The sequence below is a fragment of the Phoca vitulina genome, unplaced genomic scaffold, assembly GCF_004348235.1.
Source record: "Phoca vitulina isolate PV1807 unplaced genomic scaffold, GSC_HSeal_1.0 scaffold15, whole genome shotgun sequence".
NCBI classification, from domain to species: Eukaryota; Metazoa; Chordata; class Mammalia; order Carnivora; family Phocidae; genus Phoca; species Phoca vitulina.
The window spans coordinates 26,011,277-26,028,689 of NW_022589718.1; the positions used below are offsets into that span (position 1 = coordinate 26,011,277).

The 17,413-nt window shown below is 45.2% G+C and overlaps 1 protein-coding gene across 8 annotated transcripts in view; it reads right to left on the reverse strand.

Annotated features, from left to right (window-relative positions):
* The window catches only part of STOX2 (storkhead box 2), a 206,803-nt gene that overhangs the window by 12,403 nt on the left and 176,987 nt on the right, over positions 1-17,413 (reverse strand). For 5 of the 8 annotated variants that reach the window (XM_032413674.1, XM_032413672.1, XM_032413673.1 and 2 more), the window contains exon 2: positions 2,024-2,176. In XM_032413674.1, coding sequence (XP_032269565.1) covers positions 2,024-2,176 — 153 coding nt within the window. Of the gene's footprint in view, positions 1-2,023; positions 2,177-14,992; positions 15,229-15,271; positions 16,585-17,413 lie in introns of those variants that run through there. The other 3 variants (XM_032413677.1, XM_032413678.1, XM_032413676.1) reach the window with 3 other exon arrangements.

Sequence of the window (17,413 nt, forward strand, 5' to 3'; positions counted from 1 at the left end):
TCCATCTGACAATAAGGCCTTGAGATCTGAGTTCACTTATCATAAAAGCTAGCAAAGCAGTTGTTCTTTTAAGTACGGGTGACCTATGAATTTCTCTGCAAAGTATTCCAACTTAGTGATATTGTAATCAGCTGCTTGACAATTTACTATTTGATTTCGCTGTTTTTCACAATTTACTGTTACATACTGGCCCTGTGTTCTTTCCATCCTCTATTTATAGCCCAGTAATGGGAGAGACGGAACCAATTTTGGAAAAGCTATGTGATCTCTCATGAAGCTACTTAAAAATAGAGGGATTTTAAAAGCTGCTGGGACGTTTGATGTCAGAAGTGGCTAACTGGGTATAAGGCTGCAAGAAGGGTCTTTCTTCACAAGGACATTACGTCTGTGAACGGCATCTGTCTCCTTAGATTGCTCTCACCTGGGACTCTGCTTACCTTACTACTGAAAGGAAAAGGGTTTGCCTGGAAGTTAACAAGGAAAGACCATCAGACAGTGAAGAATATTCAGAGCTAACGTTAGGAAATTTAAGGCAATTTATAGGTTGCAAAGGTGGGTCCGTGTTAGAGTTTTTAAACAGTATACATAATTTCAAAACACGTTAATTAGAAAATAGAAGAAGGAGAAAAAAATCACTGGGAGAGAAATGTAAAGTTACTTTGGGGCAAAAGGAAAAGTGGGGAGACTCAATATGGTAGATGAATATTTAGTTTAGAAGTAGTCCTTCTGCCTACATTTTCCTACATCTCAACCTTGAGTTCAGCCAGGTTCGCTTTGGCCAATGAAATGTTAGTGGGTATGGCGTGACCAAAGGGCTGAAGAGCCCTTGGACAACTGGGCCTGTTCTCTTGTGCCTCTGTCATCCCAGAACAGGCCTCTGCTTGTCTCATTTTCCAAAGGGATGGAGGACAGGTGGAGCAGAGCCACCTGGGCAGGTCCAGTCTGGATCAGCTGACTCCTGGGGAACCCAGGAGCTAAATAAATGTCCATTGTTGTATGCCACGGATGTTCTGTGATTGTAACCCGGCATTTTGGTAGTAAAAGCTAACGGCTACAGCCTCTAGTTTCTATTTACCAAGGTCTCTTCTAGGTTGCATAAAACCTGTGTTAAGGGTTCATTTTTAATGTAAGCATAGGTTGGAGTCCAAGCCAAGTTGGCCAACTGGTGGCCCAGTAATGTGTTTTATTGGACTTGCATGTCACTGGCACCCATGTGTTAAAATGTACACACACACACAACACACACACACAACTGCCAATAGTGAGGGAAGTCTACAGATTTCACATAAAATTGAAAGTCCAGATTCTCTTGAAAAAGTAGGAGATTTGCAACTCTGGCAGACTTCTACATTTTGGGGCAGGGGGTCAATACACCAGAGCTGAGTGGTGGGCCACCTCCCTCGAGATAGGGCATGTAGTCTTTAGCTCATCACCGTTCCCACTGTCTCCTGAACTGGAGGCACCCAGTGCCAATCATGCAGCAGCTGGCCTATTGTCCTCTTTTACTAATATTTAAGAGAAAAGGAAACATTTTATTTTTTTCTTTCAAGATGGGATCTTAACTGATCTATCAAATATCAGATTATTAAAACTCATCAAGCCATGATACAAGCATGCAAGACCTGTTTATTTTTGACATTACTGTCTCTTTAGTGTAATCCCTTGGGACTAAAATTTTCTGACTTGCTCCCATGAATCATGATGTTCACGTCTTTAAAGCAGGTTATGGTGACGTTGAACAGAACCTTGGTAGTTTTTGCCAGAATTCTTCATGGATTCTGATTTAATGTCTTCTTCTCAGTGCCAATTTAAAAAGGATTGCAGTAATACCTGAAGACGGCAAAGTATTTTTGTGGTAACAGAGGTGCCTCGGCTTTTAATTACAGAACTAAGAAAAGTTTCCGTCCCGTTTTGGCAAAAAATTTTTTTCTATTACATTTAAATAAGAGGAATGGTCCGTGTGATGTCCTCGAGCAATGGAACACACACCCATCTGGAAAGTGCTACGTTCTTTTCCCGTTACCTGGGAAGCACGTGGTCAGGTGCTCCATCAGCGCCTCTTGGGTGACAGGTTTTCTGGCGGAGTTCATTGCCGAGATGGCCAAGCAAAGGATTTCCCCGAGTGGGATAAACTGAGATTGACTGATGGGAGACATGCTGATTGGTGACACATCACCTGCAGAAAGACAATTTTCAAGTAAGCAGTTCATTCAAAGACCCGGCCTTTCGTCTCACACGCACACCTCCACACACACACACACACACACACACGCACACGCGCGCGTCCCTTCCGTGACTCTTCCCTGTTCCCTGTATTAGGAATGGGATCAACTCTGAACGCGGAAGTTTGTTACGGCCACGGCCAATGCCACACAGGTGGGAAGACGTCCACTGAAGAGTGGACGCTCCAACTGCCTCGACAAATAGAACCGGCCTTGCAAACCTGAGATCTCACTGAAGCAGACTTAACGACTGAAAGGCGTACAACACGAGACTGAAAGATGATCTCTGATTTTATTAACTTGGAGCTGGTTTATGTCATAACTGCCATTCCCATCTCGACAAATGCACTTGTGGAAACTTGAAGATTCATTCATTCCGATGTTGAGCGCTCTTTATGTGTCCCGCATCTGCTGGGGGCTTGGGATTTACTCAGGACAGGGTCATCTCCCCTCCCCTGGAAACATCTCTGCTCTCAAGGAGTTTCTACGTAAGTGGAGGAGACAGAGTTCACGGTTCACCAGAGAAGGCAGAACAACAGACAGCGAGGGCAGGGAGGGCAGGGTGGGGGTGCGGCAGCACCTGGGCGTGAGGGCGGGGCTTAGACGCAGGAAGTGGGAGGTTTCCCCACGGATGTGCAGCCTGAATCCAGGCTGAAGTAGGAGTGCACCTGCTGGCTGGAGGTGTGGGGGGTGGTAGGACGTGTAAGCAGATGTTTTCTGGGGAGTAGCAGAGAAAGGGCACAGGTGGGCAGGGACAACCGTGAGGAAAGAGCTGAGTGCCCACGGCCTTCATCCTAGGAGGGATGGTGAGCCACCGAAGGCGTTTCAGGGATGACGAAGTCAGATGTGAATTTCAGCAAGAGGAGGGACTGGAGGGAGCAGCAGAGAGCAGACGGCCATCCACAAGGGACTGTGGCCGCCTGCACAGGTCTGCGACTAAAGGAACCAATGGAGGCAGGGGGTGGGCTGAAGGCCCAGCAGCGAGGGGGGTTGCTGACAAAGGCTCGTGAAGAGTGTCGGCATGCAGGGTGTCTGTCTTCCTTTCTGTGATCTTCATGTCACGGTGTGGCGGTTTGCAAGTTATGTTCCCAGGACTCCTAGAATTCCCTGGAAAGACTTCTGGGGTGGGCGTGGGTGTGGGGGTGGGGGGGACCCAGCAGAGGGAGAGGCTGAAAGAGCAGGGAAGTCTGACCCTGACCCCTGGGTGCCACCTGCTTCCTACACGGGGGCTCTATAAGGTTTCGCTTGAGAAAAGGCCCTACAGAAAGAGGGTGAAGTTTTCAACAGAGCAAATATCTGTGAGCTTCGGAGCTTATTTCCCACATGTATTTACATAATCTCTCTCTTTTTGTTTCCTAAGCATGATTTCTCTGTCGTAGTAAACTACCGTGGCTGGCCAGATCCCAGACTCGGGTCAGCCCGTGGCCAGAGCAGCACCCTCCTGGGATGGTGTCAGGGTGCTCTGGGGTGGCCCAGCCTCCTCACTGTCGGGGCACTTAAAACTGTGCCCAGCCACGATCCCTGGTTGGCTGGGAGCCCAGAGGCCCTTGGAGAAAGAACCTGAATGTGTTTTGATGAACTAGATGGGAAAAGGTTTCATGAATGAAACCAGGCCAACAGGGCCTGGGAATGAAAACCACCAGGGGAGGGTTAAGTCTAACAGGCGTGTGGATGAAGCAGCAAGACCCCAGGGTCAAAGGTTGGAGCCCTACATCTCCCACCAAACCAGCTCAGTTCAGTGCTTCCCTCTCTCCTGCCTCACTCTGGGCTCCATTCTCTGCAAGATGGGGGTGAGATGAGCAATTTTCCCAGTCGTCAGAGGGAGGGGGGAGGACCCAAACCCAGAACAAGAGAAGAACAGCAAAAGGCAGGAACTGACCTTACTGAGAACCCACGAACTTTGGGGGCCTATGGGTTAGAAATATCATAAAGAGAGGCCTCTTGCAAACATTTGGTGGGGCAGCAGTGGGTAGAAATGAGAACACGGAATTTTGGTTGTCACTGGGGATCTGAGTTTCATTCGCTGGCTGATAAAGCTCAATTCATATTGGTGACTCAAAAATGACAGAATTATGTGGGCTGGGACCATCTCAGTGGGCAAGTGCGCTAACTGCCTAGCACACTGTGTATCTTTTTTAAACCTGTTGTGGCCTCAATTAAAACAAAATCTAATGCTAAAGCCTGTGGTGGTGGTGGTGGTGGTGAGGTACAATGGGGGTGGGACTTTGGAGCTGTCCCTGTTCAAATCTCTCCTCCCCACCGTGGGCCCCGTAGCTCAGCCGCGGCCATTGGAAAGATCTTCTCTGGAAATCCCTCCCTCTCCCTCCACCTTCTAAGGAGAGGATGGGGACACTGAGGCTAGGTTCTTGAAGTGTTGCCAGGCTAGCCACATGGACCTCAAAGTCACCTGGGATGATTTTAAAAATGAGATGAAAAGGCAGCTAGGGCCAGCGAGCCCCAGGGGAGATCAAAGCAGATTCCAGCACCTTTGGACCCGTGTGCCAAATCTCAGAACACCTTCTGAGATTTGCCTACCATGATTAAGGACTTCTCAGAAGCCCAAGGATGCAAAACCACTAAATGTGATTCTTTTTTAAATGCAGGTCTACTTTTGAATTTTGTATAGGTTCCAGGGCACTTACGCTCTCTGTGGAAAAGCAAAGACCGTTAGCAAAACTAACCACTGCAGTTTAGGCCCCGCTTGTCCTTACGCTTCCAGCGGAAATTATGTGTTGAGTTGAACTGCCATCTTCTAAGTTAATTTCTTTACATTCATCGCTGCCAACTACAAAAGCCAGCATGCTTCGAGTGTGTCTGAATTGCATTTGTTTTGGAAAAGCTCAGTTTCGCTCTAATAGTAAATATGTGCAATAACTTTTAACTCAGGATCTAGAACGGAATGGAATCTGGATGCTCTAAGTGACTCTCTTGTCCTCTCATTTTTATACCGCACTAAGATAAATTATTTCCCACTCTCTTCCGGTCCCCAACCCCATCGGCAATCCTTGTGTATGCTATGCCCGGATGCTCCCTGGATGGGCTCCTCTGCTCCATCTCCAGTGTTACCCCTCCCGCAAAGCACTGCCCTCTCCCCTGGGCCACTGGACTGGCTTGATGACTATCAGCTTTTCCTTCTCCACTGAGCAGCCAGGTCTTAGAAAAACAGAAAATTCGCCACCTCCCTGCATAAAGTCCTACGGTGACAGCCCACTGCACCCAGAAAGAGAGCGGAATGCTTCACCAGGCCTGCGGTAGCCCACAGGGTCTGGGTCTGGGCCTGTCCAGCCACCTCTGGGACCAACACCCTACTGCTCCCCACCCCTCCCTCTTCCACATTCACAACTTCCTCTGTTCTTTGAACACGACAAGCTTTTTCTCAACTCAGGGCCTCTGCATTTGTTGAGCTTCTGGGAGGCTCCTTGCACAGACCTTTGCTGGAGTGGCTTCTCCTTTGGGTCTCAGTTTAATCAGGGAGCCCTGTCCTGACTACCTGATCCAATGCTGTTCCCACGTTACAGGGGACACTCTCTCATGTTACCCGAGTATGATATGTGATGTATAGAAAATACGTATTGGTCTTTATCCCCATTCCCTCCTCCTAAAACCTGTGGAGTTTCCTAAGTGATGAGCGAGAGAAGCTGTCTTGTGTTATGTCAATAAGGTGCTTTTGGACCTGAAGCAAAGGATGGGGGCTAGAGGCCAGGAGAACTCACCCTGTGATTATAGGGTTGGAACTTGCAATCCTATTCCCCAACCTCTGGGAAGGTTGAATCAGTCACCAATGGCCAATGATTTAACTGATTATGTTTCTGTAATGAAGCCTCCATGAAACCCCAAAGGATGGAGTTCAGAGAGCTTCCAGGTTGGTGAACACATGGGTATTTGGGGAAGAGCGGCACGCTCAGAGAGAGCATGGAAGCTCTGAATCCCTTCCCTGTACTTCACCCCACGCAGCTTTTCCACGTGGCCATTCTGAGCTGTATCCTTGGATAAGAAACAGGCACTCTAATCAGTAAAAAAGCTCCTCTGAGGGGCGCCTGGGTGGCTCAGTCGCTAAGTGTCTGCCTTCAGCTCAGGTCATGATCCCAGGGTTCTGGGATCGAGCCCCGCATCGGGCTCCCTGCTCTGCAGGGAAGCCTGCTTCTCCCTCTCCCACTCCCCCTGCTTGTGTTCCTGCTCTTGCTATATCTCTCTCTGTCAAATAAATAAACAAAATCTTTTTTAAAAAAAGCTTCTCTGAGTTCTATGAGCTGCTCTAGCAAGTTGAGTCCAAGGAGGGGGTCATGGAAACCTCCCAATTTATAGCCAGTCCATTCAGAAGCACAAGGGACAACCTGGGCTTTCCATTGGCTTGGAAGGGGGGCAGTCTTCTAGGAGTGAGCCAACTCGTAGCTACTTTGTGCCTAAAAAATTTTTTTCTGAGCCGCTGTAACTCATATTGTTCTAAAAAGAAAGGGTAAATAGTTTTATGTCAGCTTTATTTTCTTACAAACTTCGATTTAAGTATAGTCCTCAGGGAACATTTGTCAAATCCAAAATAATTCAGATAAAACCTGTGGGATCTGCTGCTCTCTCCACGTAGACAGTATCAGAAATCAGCCCAGTTGTAGGCTGGTGCTAGAGAAGTGCTTGGTGGTGTGGAAAAACCACACACACCCCTGACTTGGTACCAGAATCTAAGCAAGCTACTGTCCTCACTCTCTGAATGTGTGCGTGTGTGCGCATGCATGCGTGTGTGTGTGTGTGTGTGTGTGTGTGTGTGTGTACTGGTTTACTGTCTGCCTCACCCACCTGACTATAAGCTCTGCAAAAGAAGAACACATGAATGCTATATTCCGACTACATTCCCAGTGCCTAGAATCATGCAGAGGTTACACGAGATACTCAGTAAATGTTTGTTGAATGAAAGAATGAAAGAATGAATGAATGAATGTCCATTTATAACACTGTAATCCTAGGAATTTCCCAGGGTATTTTAAGGATTGTGACTTCCCTCACGTATTTTTGCTAAATAATTGCAAAAGAAACAAACAAAATCACAAGAGACCAAATATACTCAGCCAGGCAATTTCTAAGACCCCTTCTCTTAGTTTCACCAACAACGTGCACCAAAACACAGCAGTTGCCACAGAAAAATAATTATATATTAAGTGAGGATCAGGACATGCATTTAAGATCTATATTAAAGGAATCACAGATATCTCTTAATACAACACAACACATTATTCAAGTTTACCATGATTTTCTATGGATCTTTTATATAAGATCTGCTTAATGAGCCAGCTAGTCACTCTTAAAATACTAGAAAATTCGGGGCATCTGGATGGCTCAGTCAGTTAAGCGTCTGACTCTTGATTTCAGCTCAGGTCATGATCTCGGGGTCGTGAGGGTGAGCCCTGTGTTGGGCTCCATGCTCAGCGAGCAGTCTGCTTGAGATTCTCTCTCTCCCTCTGCTTCTGCCACTCCCCCCACTCACATACTCTCTCTCGGTCTCTCTCTCTCTCTCTCAAAATAAATAAAATCTTTTAAAAAAAATACCAGAAAGTTCCTCCAACAACTGGACCACATTTAACGGTCAAAGAAGAAAACAAGGGAATGTAAATACTGCTAAAACATCATTGGGCACCATAATCTACAGATTATGTATGAACTATGTTGTTTATAAACTATGAATGGTTACTTGTCTGTAATTTATGGGATGGATTTTTCTATTGTCAGAATGAGTTCTGAACACATTCATAAAGACAACTCATAGCTACTTTGCAGGCTAACAAATTTTTTTCTGGACCGCCACAATTCTGTCCTGTTGTTCTAAAAAGAAGGGGGTAAATAGGTTTTATTTCAGCTTTATTTTCTTACAAACATCCATTTAAGTACAGTCCTCAGGGAGCATGTGTCAAATCCAAAATAGTTCAGACAAAACCAAGCACAGTGCCCTGGACAGAGTAAGCATTCCATAAATTTCTGGTAAGTAAATTTAAAATCTGAGAAGACATGACAAGATTCCAGTTGTGCGCACACCTTCTTGATTTTAAGAGCATTTACCATTAAAGTCAAATGCCTCAGTGAATATTGGGACGTTGCTCTTATTTGAGGTACTGGTCAGCTGAGAAGCATGAGGGCAGAGGAAAGTACCCCAGGGCCACGCGGGGAGGAGCGCGGGGAGGAGCGCGGGGAGGAGCGCAGGGAGTCCGACAGGGGCTGGAGAGCGCGCATGCGCACGCGGGCAGGCAGCAGCGCAGCCTGAGGGAGCTGGGCACACCTGGGCACAGCTGGAGCATGCTGCGGGTGGGATGGCGAGAAAAACAGGAGCCAGGTAGATCCTGGGCTGACCGGAGGCCTAGATCGCGTTCTCGATGCTGATAGGGCACCTTTGCGTGTGTTTGTTCAGAGGAATTACGTGACATGTTGGTGGTAGAAAATCATTCTTATGCAACTGTGGGAAACAAACCCCCGCAACGATGACAACCGCCCGGGCAGCTGACAAGGAGGGTCTGGGACGACAGGCAGAAGCCATGCACACGCCGACTTCCTCTAGGCTGTACCGTCTGCCACTACTTATTTCCACCTCAGAAATCTCTTCATCACGAACATACATTTTTACTATTGAAACCACCCCCCCCCCTTCCCTTCCAACTTTTGGCCAGTTCCTTTAGTTGGAATTATTTCAAAAAAATTCTGCCTCACATAATTCATCCTTTCAAGAAATACATTTGAAAGCCTGTTATATATTCAATACCTTTAGGCACTCACATTGCAAAATGGGTCCTATCTTGGTTCTACTTGTGTGCCAAAAAAAAAAGGTACTGTAATAAAAAAGCTCTGTTCTTTATAAATGCCATTTTTTTTTTCAGTCATTAATTTAGGTTCTCCGTACTCTCCAACCTCTGCATCTGAGGGAGGGCAACACAGCTCCTAAGAAGACATGACTTTCAAGACAATTCACATCCATCTCTTCCCAGATGATATCTGCAGCTTTCCAAAAGATACCTCGCTAGAAAAGCAAACATAAATCTATTTCCTTCCACCTTAAAGTACCCATTTTCATACAACTCTATAAGAAAAGGACAGCCAAGATTTTTCCAGAGAACTACATCATAATAAACTACACCCTTGAAAGGACCCCGAAGCCCATCTCTCATCTTAACCTTCTTTAAATAATCTATTTTTTTTTCAACCACCAGCATTATGCTTAAATTATCCTGTTTTCCTGTTTATTTTTAAACACTAGTTTCCGCTCTATCAATTTAATCTGTATTCTGGATTAAAGTGACCTTTCACCCTAATGAAGTTTATGAATCAAACCAACCTACTTACCAACGCAGTTCTGAAATTGTACTAATTTATAATCGGGAAATTCCCAACACATAAAGGCATTCAGGAGATATTTTGATAAGTGCCCACCCAGTCTCTCATAACAAAACACAATTACCACTCTGCGTCTGTTTCCTCATCTGTAAAATGAGGGTTTGGAAATGATGTCAAAGATTCCTTCAGGCTCTCAATGATTCTATGATTCCGTATCAATGCAGCAGAATTCTGGCATAAAAGCATAATACAGTACTCATGTGTAGCTCTATTTCCATCTTGCTGGAGAAACTATTTTAATACTCAATCCAATCTGAAAAAAGTAGGCTTTAATTTTAAAAAGAATGGCAACATATATTGGCCATTCATCTCTTCCCTTGTAATAAAGGCTTCATCATTTGCTCTTTCTAACTCGAAGTCTTGCTCAGCTTCACTCCTCAGGACTAAAGTGTGCCTGTTTTTGTTCTCCGTGTTGCCAAAATTAACACTAAAGTTAAAATTATAGATGCCAATAAAATTACCACATGCAGTAGATACTGTGACTCATAAAAATGGTCAAACATGCCTATAAAATGCAGAGTGGGCACAGCAGCAATACAACGTGTTCCCTTCCGTAAACTATTCACAGGACTCCTGACATGCCAAGTTTTATCTGAAACACCCTTGAGCCTGGGGAAATCATAAGCTCTCTGAGGTTAAGTGAACAATGTCTCTGATGCAGCACATCAGACAGACCCTCGGTTTTACAATGTAGTTCAATGTATTAGCCCCAATTTTATGTATAAATGGTGCTTGGTTCTTTTAACAGATGGTCTACTACAATATTTTTTAAGAAGCTGCTCTAGAAGAACACACATTCCCCTCCCATACCCTCTCCAGCAGACAGCAACCCCCTTGCAGGAGGGCAGAGCATACAGCTCCCATTAACTCACACGCTGCGACATTTTAAACAGCTTTCTCTCGAAACCAAATTGCTACCCTTGACTTTCAAATGTTTGTATTTGAAATCTCAAAGGAAACTGGCATTGAAAAAGGCCCCTTTACCAGTTTACTCTACGTTTGGTTTAAATGCCACTGATTTCAGAAATTTAAGGCTGAGCCTTCACTGCAATCGTTGATGGCAGTAAGGATGACATTTTTTTTTTTTAAGAAAAGGAATTTTAGAACATTTAGAAATTCTACAACAGCTTTTCTAAAGTTACCTGGTGCTTTATTTCAATACGTGATGGGTCTCTTAAAGAAGGTCTAATTCCTAAGCTATCATAGGAATAAATTGTCTTAATTCAAAAAAGAAATGTAAGTGAGTGGCTCCCATTAGTAATACCAAAGTTAATGGTGTCCATCACCTATGACTTTACTAAGAAACTTCACATGAGAGTAAACAAGAGCAATCATGGTGGCCTATGGTACCCACGCACGCATGTGCGTGCACACAAATGGGTTAAGGTCCATCACATCCCCTGAATCTTCCCGCTTAGCAGTCTAATGCGTAGACATGCAGCTACTAGGTGTAATGATAAATCGATCAGTTCACTGGTTTATCGAAGAAGACCATTACCTTCCTCACTTCACAAGCTTTCATTAGTCATATTAGTTATCGCTCTCGTTCCTGAGATTTGACTACTGATAACAACTCGTCGCAGGAAAAGCAGAGATGGGCAAGCCAGAAAGGGTAGAGAATGAGGTGGAGGGGGGTGACCAATGGACAGTGACAGCTGAGAACCTCCTACTAGGGGGCCGCTGTCACCATCACCAGGGATGACCATGACAGCTTTGTAATCATAAGCAGCTAATGCTGCTGGACCATTCTGCTCTTGCAATAGATTTGTAGCTGAAAAGTTAGGATGGAAATATGAGCCATCAGGCCAATTATATGCTTCAGTAATTCAAACCTTTGCTCAGGCTCCACATTATCACCCAAGTGCGGTGTATGTTGGGCACTATGGAATAAATCCTAGCAGTGTGCGATTCACAAGCAGGCACTCAAATGTTTGTTGAATACCTTGATACTGCACATACAGACACAGCGAGGTAAGACCCACCTAACTGCCAGACGTTTCCATCACTGACTGCCCCTTTGCTCTCTAGACGCTCATCCAGGGCTAAGTTACAGCCATTTACCACCAGGGATAAAACCATGATGACATGCTAGTCCTCGCTGACAATTAATAAGACCTCTCAAAGGTCCCGCGATCCTGTGAGGCACCCGGCCAACAGGAGTCCTGTGGAATACAGCGTCGTCCTCCTCTTCGCTAGAAGTGCATCACGCAAGACAGAATCGACATGCCTCTTTTAAGCTACCACGTACTTCTCTTCCATCTCCATCCTGTACCGCAACCCAGCCTAACACCAGAGCCATATGAGATGCTCCAATTTCCACCGACGATATCTCTCAACGACAATTTAATACATCAGTCTGACATCCCCAGGGTCATTCCCTTCCACTGTTTATAAGTTAGAATCGCCACAGCTGTTCTCAGCCTCAGTACTCCCTGCTTCACCCCTTCAGGTAAGGCTCTCTACAATGCACTTATACCAGAACAAGAAGGCCTAACTAAATACAGTTCAAATATATATAAATGCTGACAGTTCCCAAATTACGGCAAAATTATACTGAATGACTGTTACCAACTCCCCCACAACTGAACACTCTAGCAACCCTTTCAACGGCCACGGAGGCTATTATGGAAGAACGCGTAAGAGTCTACTGGGATGAAAACTTGCAGAGGCCAGAGGGCACCCACAGAGAACACGCCCAACTACCTGTCCCAACAAGGAAACTTTCTCTCCAAAGTCCGGCATCACAAGACAGGGGTCGACTAACACTGTAGGTTCAGAGCCCAGGTCTGCTCCTCATTAGTTGTAGGATTTGGAGCAAATTATTTAATTTGGGGGGGCGGTCGTGATTTCTCCTTCAGTAAAGGGCACAAAGTAATGTTCCCTTTACAGAGCTGAGGGGATCAAAGGAGGTAGGGATGTTGAATGCTTCCACTGTCCCTGGGACCAAAAAATATCTGACAAATAGTAATAGTATTACAATTGCCTTCCCTGAGCCTATTTAAATTTATTCATTTTACTCTTTCATGGTGTTTGAATTTCTACCAGTAGGAAAATCATTTGGACCTAAAAAGAAACCTTTTTTTTTTTAAACAAAACTGAGACATCTGAGAGAAGGCCAAGAGGACAACAGTCTTTGTTACACTGATGTGAATTAGTTTAATCAGACTGCTCACCTCTAGATTTTTAATGTGAGCAGGAGCACTGAGCAAACGGAAGGGTTTGACTGGGAAGCAGAAAAGTTAAGATATATATATATATATATATATATATATAATATAACTTAATATGTCACACCACTCGCTTGACACACATATATATATATGTAAACATATAGTATTTGGCATGTATTGCTGGGCTGGGGGAGAACGGTCTGAAAGCAAATGGGAAGCATGCATTACCCAGGGACTTTGGAGAGGAGAGCACCAGAAGATGGGAAATTGTAGGGGTAGACAGTTATAAGGACACCAAAGAAAGTGGGCCTATTTCAAAAGTTTGGCTGGGCCAATCTCTTACCCGAGAAAGGAAACTCAGCACTTGAGTATGCGCACCCTTAGTACTAAAGACCAGGGACACTAGGAGCTACATAAACTTTGACAGAACCATGATGGTCATCCCTTGTAAGGAACATGTCCTATGGGACTCAAGACAGTCACTTTCACATAAATATTCAGAATTTAGCATACCCCTTACCTACAGATGGCTTGTCCTATAATATTCTTCCTAATCGAGTAAACCATATCAATGTCCACACGTAAGGGCCTCATCTTCACATTTGTTCTGAACAGTAACAACCCTTTACAAGCAGCATGCAGTGTCATCTGTAATCTTATCTCAAGGTAAGACCAATCATCATTTCTAGAGTCTGAACTCCCAACATCTACCCTACATTAATCTACCCTGGGAAGACTCTTAAAATGAACAAAACAGTTCATTCTTACCCTCTATGACAAATGAATGCTTTTTAAACTGCCACTCTTCATAATCAACTATTTCCTGAGTGGTTTCCATGTGTAGGGAACTACTAGGAGATGTGAATTGTGGAAAAAGGCATAAATCTTGATCCTTGCCTTCAATGAGCTTATGATTTAGGTGGGGAAACATGATATAAATGTGTGAAAATATAAGCAATTCTAACATATTCAAATTACCGTTTACAACATCCTTAGGAGAGATACAAGAAAATACATGAATGACTAGCAAATTAACTCCCACGATAGGAATTTATTAATATATAATTATACCCATCTCTCCATGGAGAGAAATAGTAATTCTCCAACAGCATTAAGAAATGACCTCCTGTTGAGTAATCAGGGAAAGCTTTACGGGAGAGGAAGACTTTGAATAGGGTCTTTAAAGATGAATGGAATTGATGGATGTGGGGACCTTATATAATTACTGTATATTCTCAACATACTATGATGTCACCAAGCATCCTTCAAAACTGACTCGACACCCTCCACTTTGCTTTGAAGACGCAGAGCGCTATCACAAAGAAGAGACATCTTTGACAGTGAAGAGAGGAAGCATGCTTTCTTCCCCTCTGCAAAAGGGTGAGCTAGGGGAATGGATATGAAAGCAAAGAGAAAAGAGATATTCAAGAAGCCGATCCAATATATAGTTTGCATTTTAAAATGTTCTAATTATTATTACAAATGACATAAGGGATTTAGTACTCTCAGAAATATCTTTAATGACAAAGAGTTGCAAAACCTATAAATTTGATGGGATGGTAAAACCATGCTTTTGGATGTGCCAAGTTTCATTCTGGAAACACAGCATGTAATGGACTTTGGAGGACCCCATTTTGCCATCTCACTATTGAAAAAGAGAAAGCTCTTGTGTGAAGAGCCTGTGGATTGTTGTAAAAAAAACAGCTATGTAATAATTTGACTCCTAAAGCAGACTCAGAAGAAATATGCTTGCTTCCGTCATAGCCAACCTCAATCTGATGTTAGTGTTGGAAACAGTCCCTGAGCATATGAATCAGGAGCGCTTGGATTTTAGTGCACTGCATGTAGGTTAACGGGCCAAATAACACGCCAAATTTCAGGGACTATATTAATTGAGAAGAAAAGATGTCAAATAGTATTTACCGAACGCCTCCATCCGAACAGTGGAAGAGATACTACGGCTGATGGAAATCTGGAGCAGTTCAATTCTTCCCTATTTGCAGATCCTACAGGCTGTCTGACTTTTCAGTTCTGACGTGACTGAGGATGAATCACGCATCTGGTGGGCAGCCTACGGGAGGCGCTTCTGCTGCCTCCAGTGGAGGCTGCACGGGGTCTTAACAGGAAGACCGCCTCTCAAAGGACAGCGCACCCTTATCAGAGCGGGTCTAGACATTTTACCATATTGCTTCGCACACAACAACTCTTGAAAGAAAAGCAGGGGAGACCTACCTGACCCTTTCTGGACTGGCTCCATCCCCCAGGCAGCTTTGACGCTAAAGCCTGGCGCATGCTAGGGGGTTGCATCCAGGCACAAGAAGGAGCCAGTAACAGAAACGGACGTCCTAGAATCTGGAATAAGAAGAAAGAGTAAACCTTCGAGTCATAATAGCCTCAATGAGCATTTCAGATGGGCTACTGAGGGCACGTGGAACACAACAGGAATCTGGTACTTTACCTTCGTAGATCTACTTTTTAAAAATGAGTTCCAGAACTCTCAGCTCTTCTTACCTCGAGATACTGGTTCAAGTTCGGTTCAAAAGCTGGCAAAAAAGCACCTTTAAAAAAGGCTCTGTGAATGTACTTTGCTGGTGAACAATTTTAGGAGAAAAAAATAATCTTCTTTACCATTCTTTCATCCTATTTGCATGGAACAGCTGGGATCTGTCCCATGCCTATCCCATACATCAGAACCACTTGCACTGAGCCAGCATCCCGCTGCAGTGCCTCGGGAATCTGCAATGTCACTCGGCTCCTGCCTTGTTCTCTGCAAAGTGAAGTCATAGGGATGGATCAGCCAACCTGACTTCTCACTACCCTGCCCAGAATCCTTTGTGAACTGAAATGAGTCATCGCTCCAAGAAAAGCTACAGCCTCTGGTTGTCTGTGCAGGTTCCTTTGTCTGTGCAGTGCGGAGACTCCGGGCTGGGATTGTACCCCAGGTCCCCGGGGCTGCGAGGGGTACATCCTCCTCTCTGAAGGGGCCCAGGTCCCCTCCCGTGCATTAAGCGCCAACTCAGATTTTTTTTTTTCATCATTAAAACAGCACAAAGGGCACATACCTCTGGATGCTTGAAGGAAACACACACACACACACACACATTAAAATGGATCTAGCGTCGTATACTCACCAATCCGTCATTATAAACCTGACCCATTCTCTCTCCCTCTCTCTCTCTCTCTCTCTCTTTTTTTTAAGGCTGGCTTTTCATGGTGATGAAGGACGAATCTCCCTCCTGTGTGTAACAGGCGGTTCTACTGTACACCGGATCAAAGTTTAGCTGCAGTGAGCTATTTGTCATGAATTCCAGTCGCCGCGCAAGCCCTTGCAAGCCCGGCTCTCCTCGTTCCCCCCGCAGCCGGCAGGCTTGCAGCAAAGGCGGCCCCGCAGTTCGCAGCTCGCCGCCCCTGCCGCCGCCGCCGCCGCCGCCGCCCAGAGAGGCGGTGTTGGGAATGAGGTCACTGTGTCAGGAACTCTGCTCGCAGCGTGAGCCTCTCTGCAGCTTGCAACACCCCTGAAACTGCACCGAGCGGTACGATTTTTTAGATCGCCGCTTCCTCTGCTTTTTTGGAAACCAAAAACAAAACCAAAAACAAACCTGTGTCTAAGATCAGTAAAGGCAAAAAAAAAAAAAAAAACCCACAAAAAACCCCGATTGCATATTTGTGTGCAAACGTCTGTTTCACGGGACTGTTGGTGCTGCAGCGCGCTCCTCGTTAGCCCCGCACCGACTAACTCGTGTGCACACACACGTGTGCGCGTCGTATTTATAGACACGCATACACACAGAGCCATAGAGAAAATGATTCATCTCTATTTAGAGTACAAGACACCACATATAAACATCTCGAGGGGAAAAGCGGGGTGGGAGTTTGGCAGAGGGGAGAGGAAGAGAGGAGTCTCAGCAATCACGTTGCAACCACAGAAAAATGGAGTCTGGAGGAAAAGGATCATTAAGGAAGAAGTGAATTCCGCTGTATTAGCAATGATGCGGCCCAAACTGCCCCCAAAGAAATAATACCGAAGCGGGCGCCTCTCACTGTCTGAACTCGGGAACCGAACAGATGCCAAGAAATTATCCAATATGCAGAAACCAAGTAGATTTGGGTGGCAGAGGGCTGTCTTACAGCCAATTCCCCACGTCCTCGTGAATACAGCAGCTAGCCTACCTTGAATACCAAGTGGAGGGTGCGGCCAGCGCTGGGAGTCCAGAGATGGAACGAATCTCTCAGACCATCCCAAGTCACTGAGGTAGAAGGATCCCCAGGCTCAAGTCCCACCACAATCAGATCCTCTCTTAACTTCTGTGATTTAGCCTGTCATCCACCTCTTGCCTCATCCAAGCCTGGGCATCCCCCCCCAGCCACTAGGTCAAGGCCCTCCCTCCCCGAGCTGAGTCCTGTGACCCCACACCGTGATTCCCATTCTGCCCTCGGAAAATAAAAAATGTATAAGCCTCTTCTGCCTGACAACTCATGCAGTATCTACAAATAAAAATCCCGTCCCTACATTCCTACTCATTTCTTCTCCCATTGCCTACAGTCTGGGACACTTTGTAAGTAGGCACATTATATGCTCATTTATTGACTGACTGATACACTTGGTCTTAACATTAAATAAAACATCTTCAACGCCTTCAACCATCTGACATT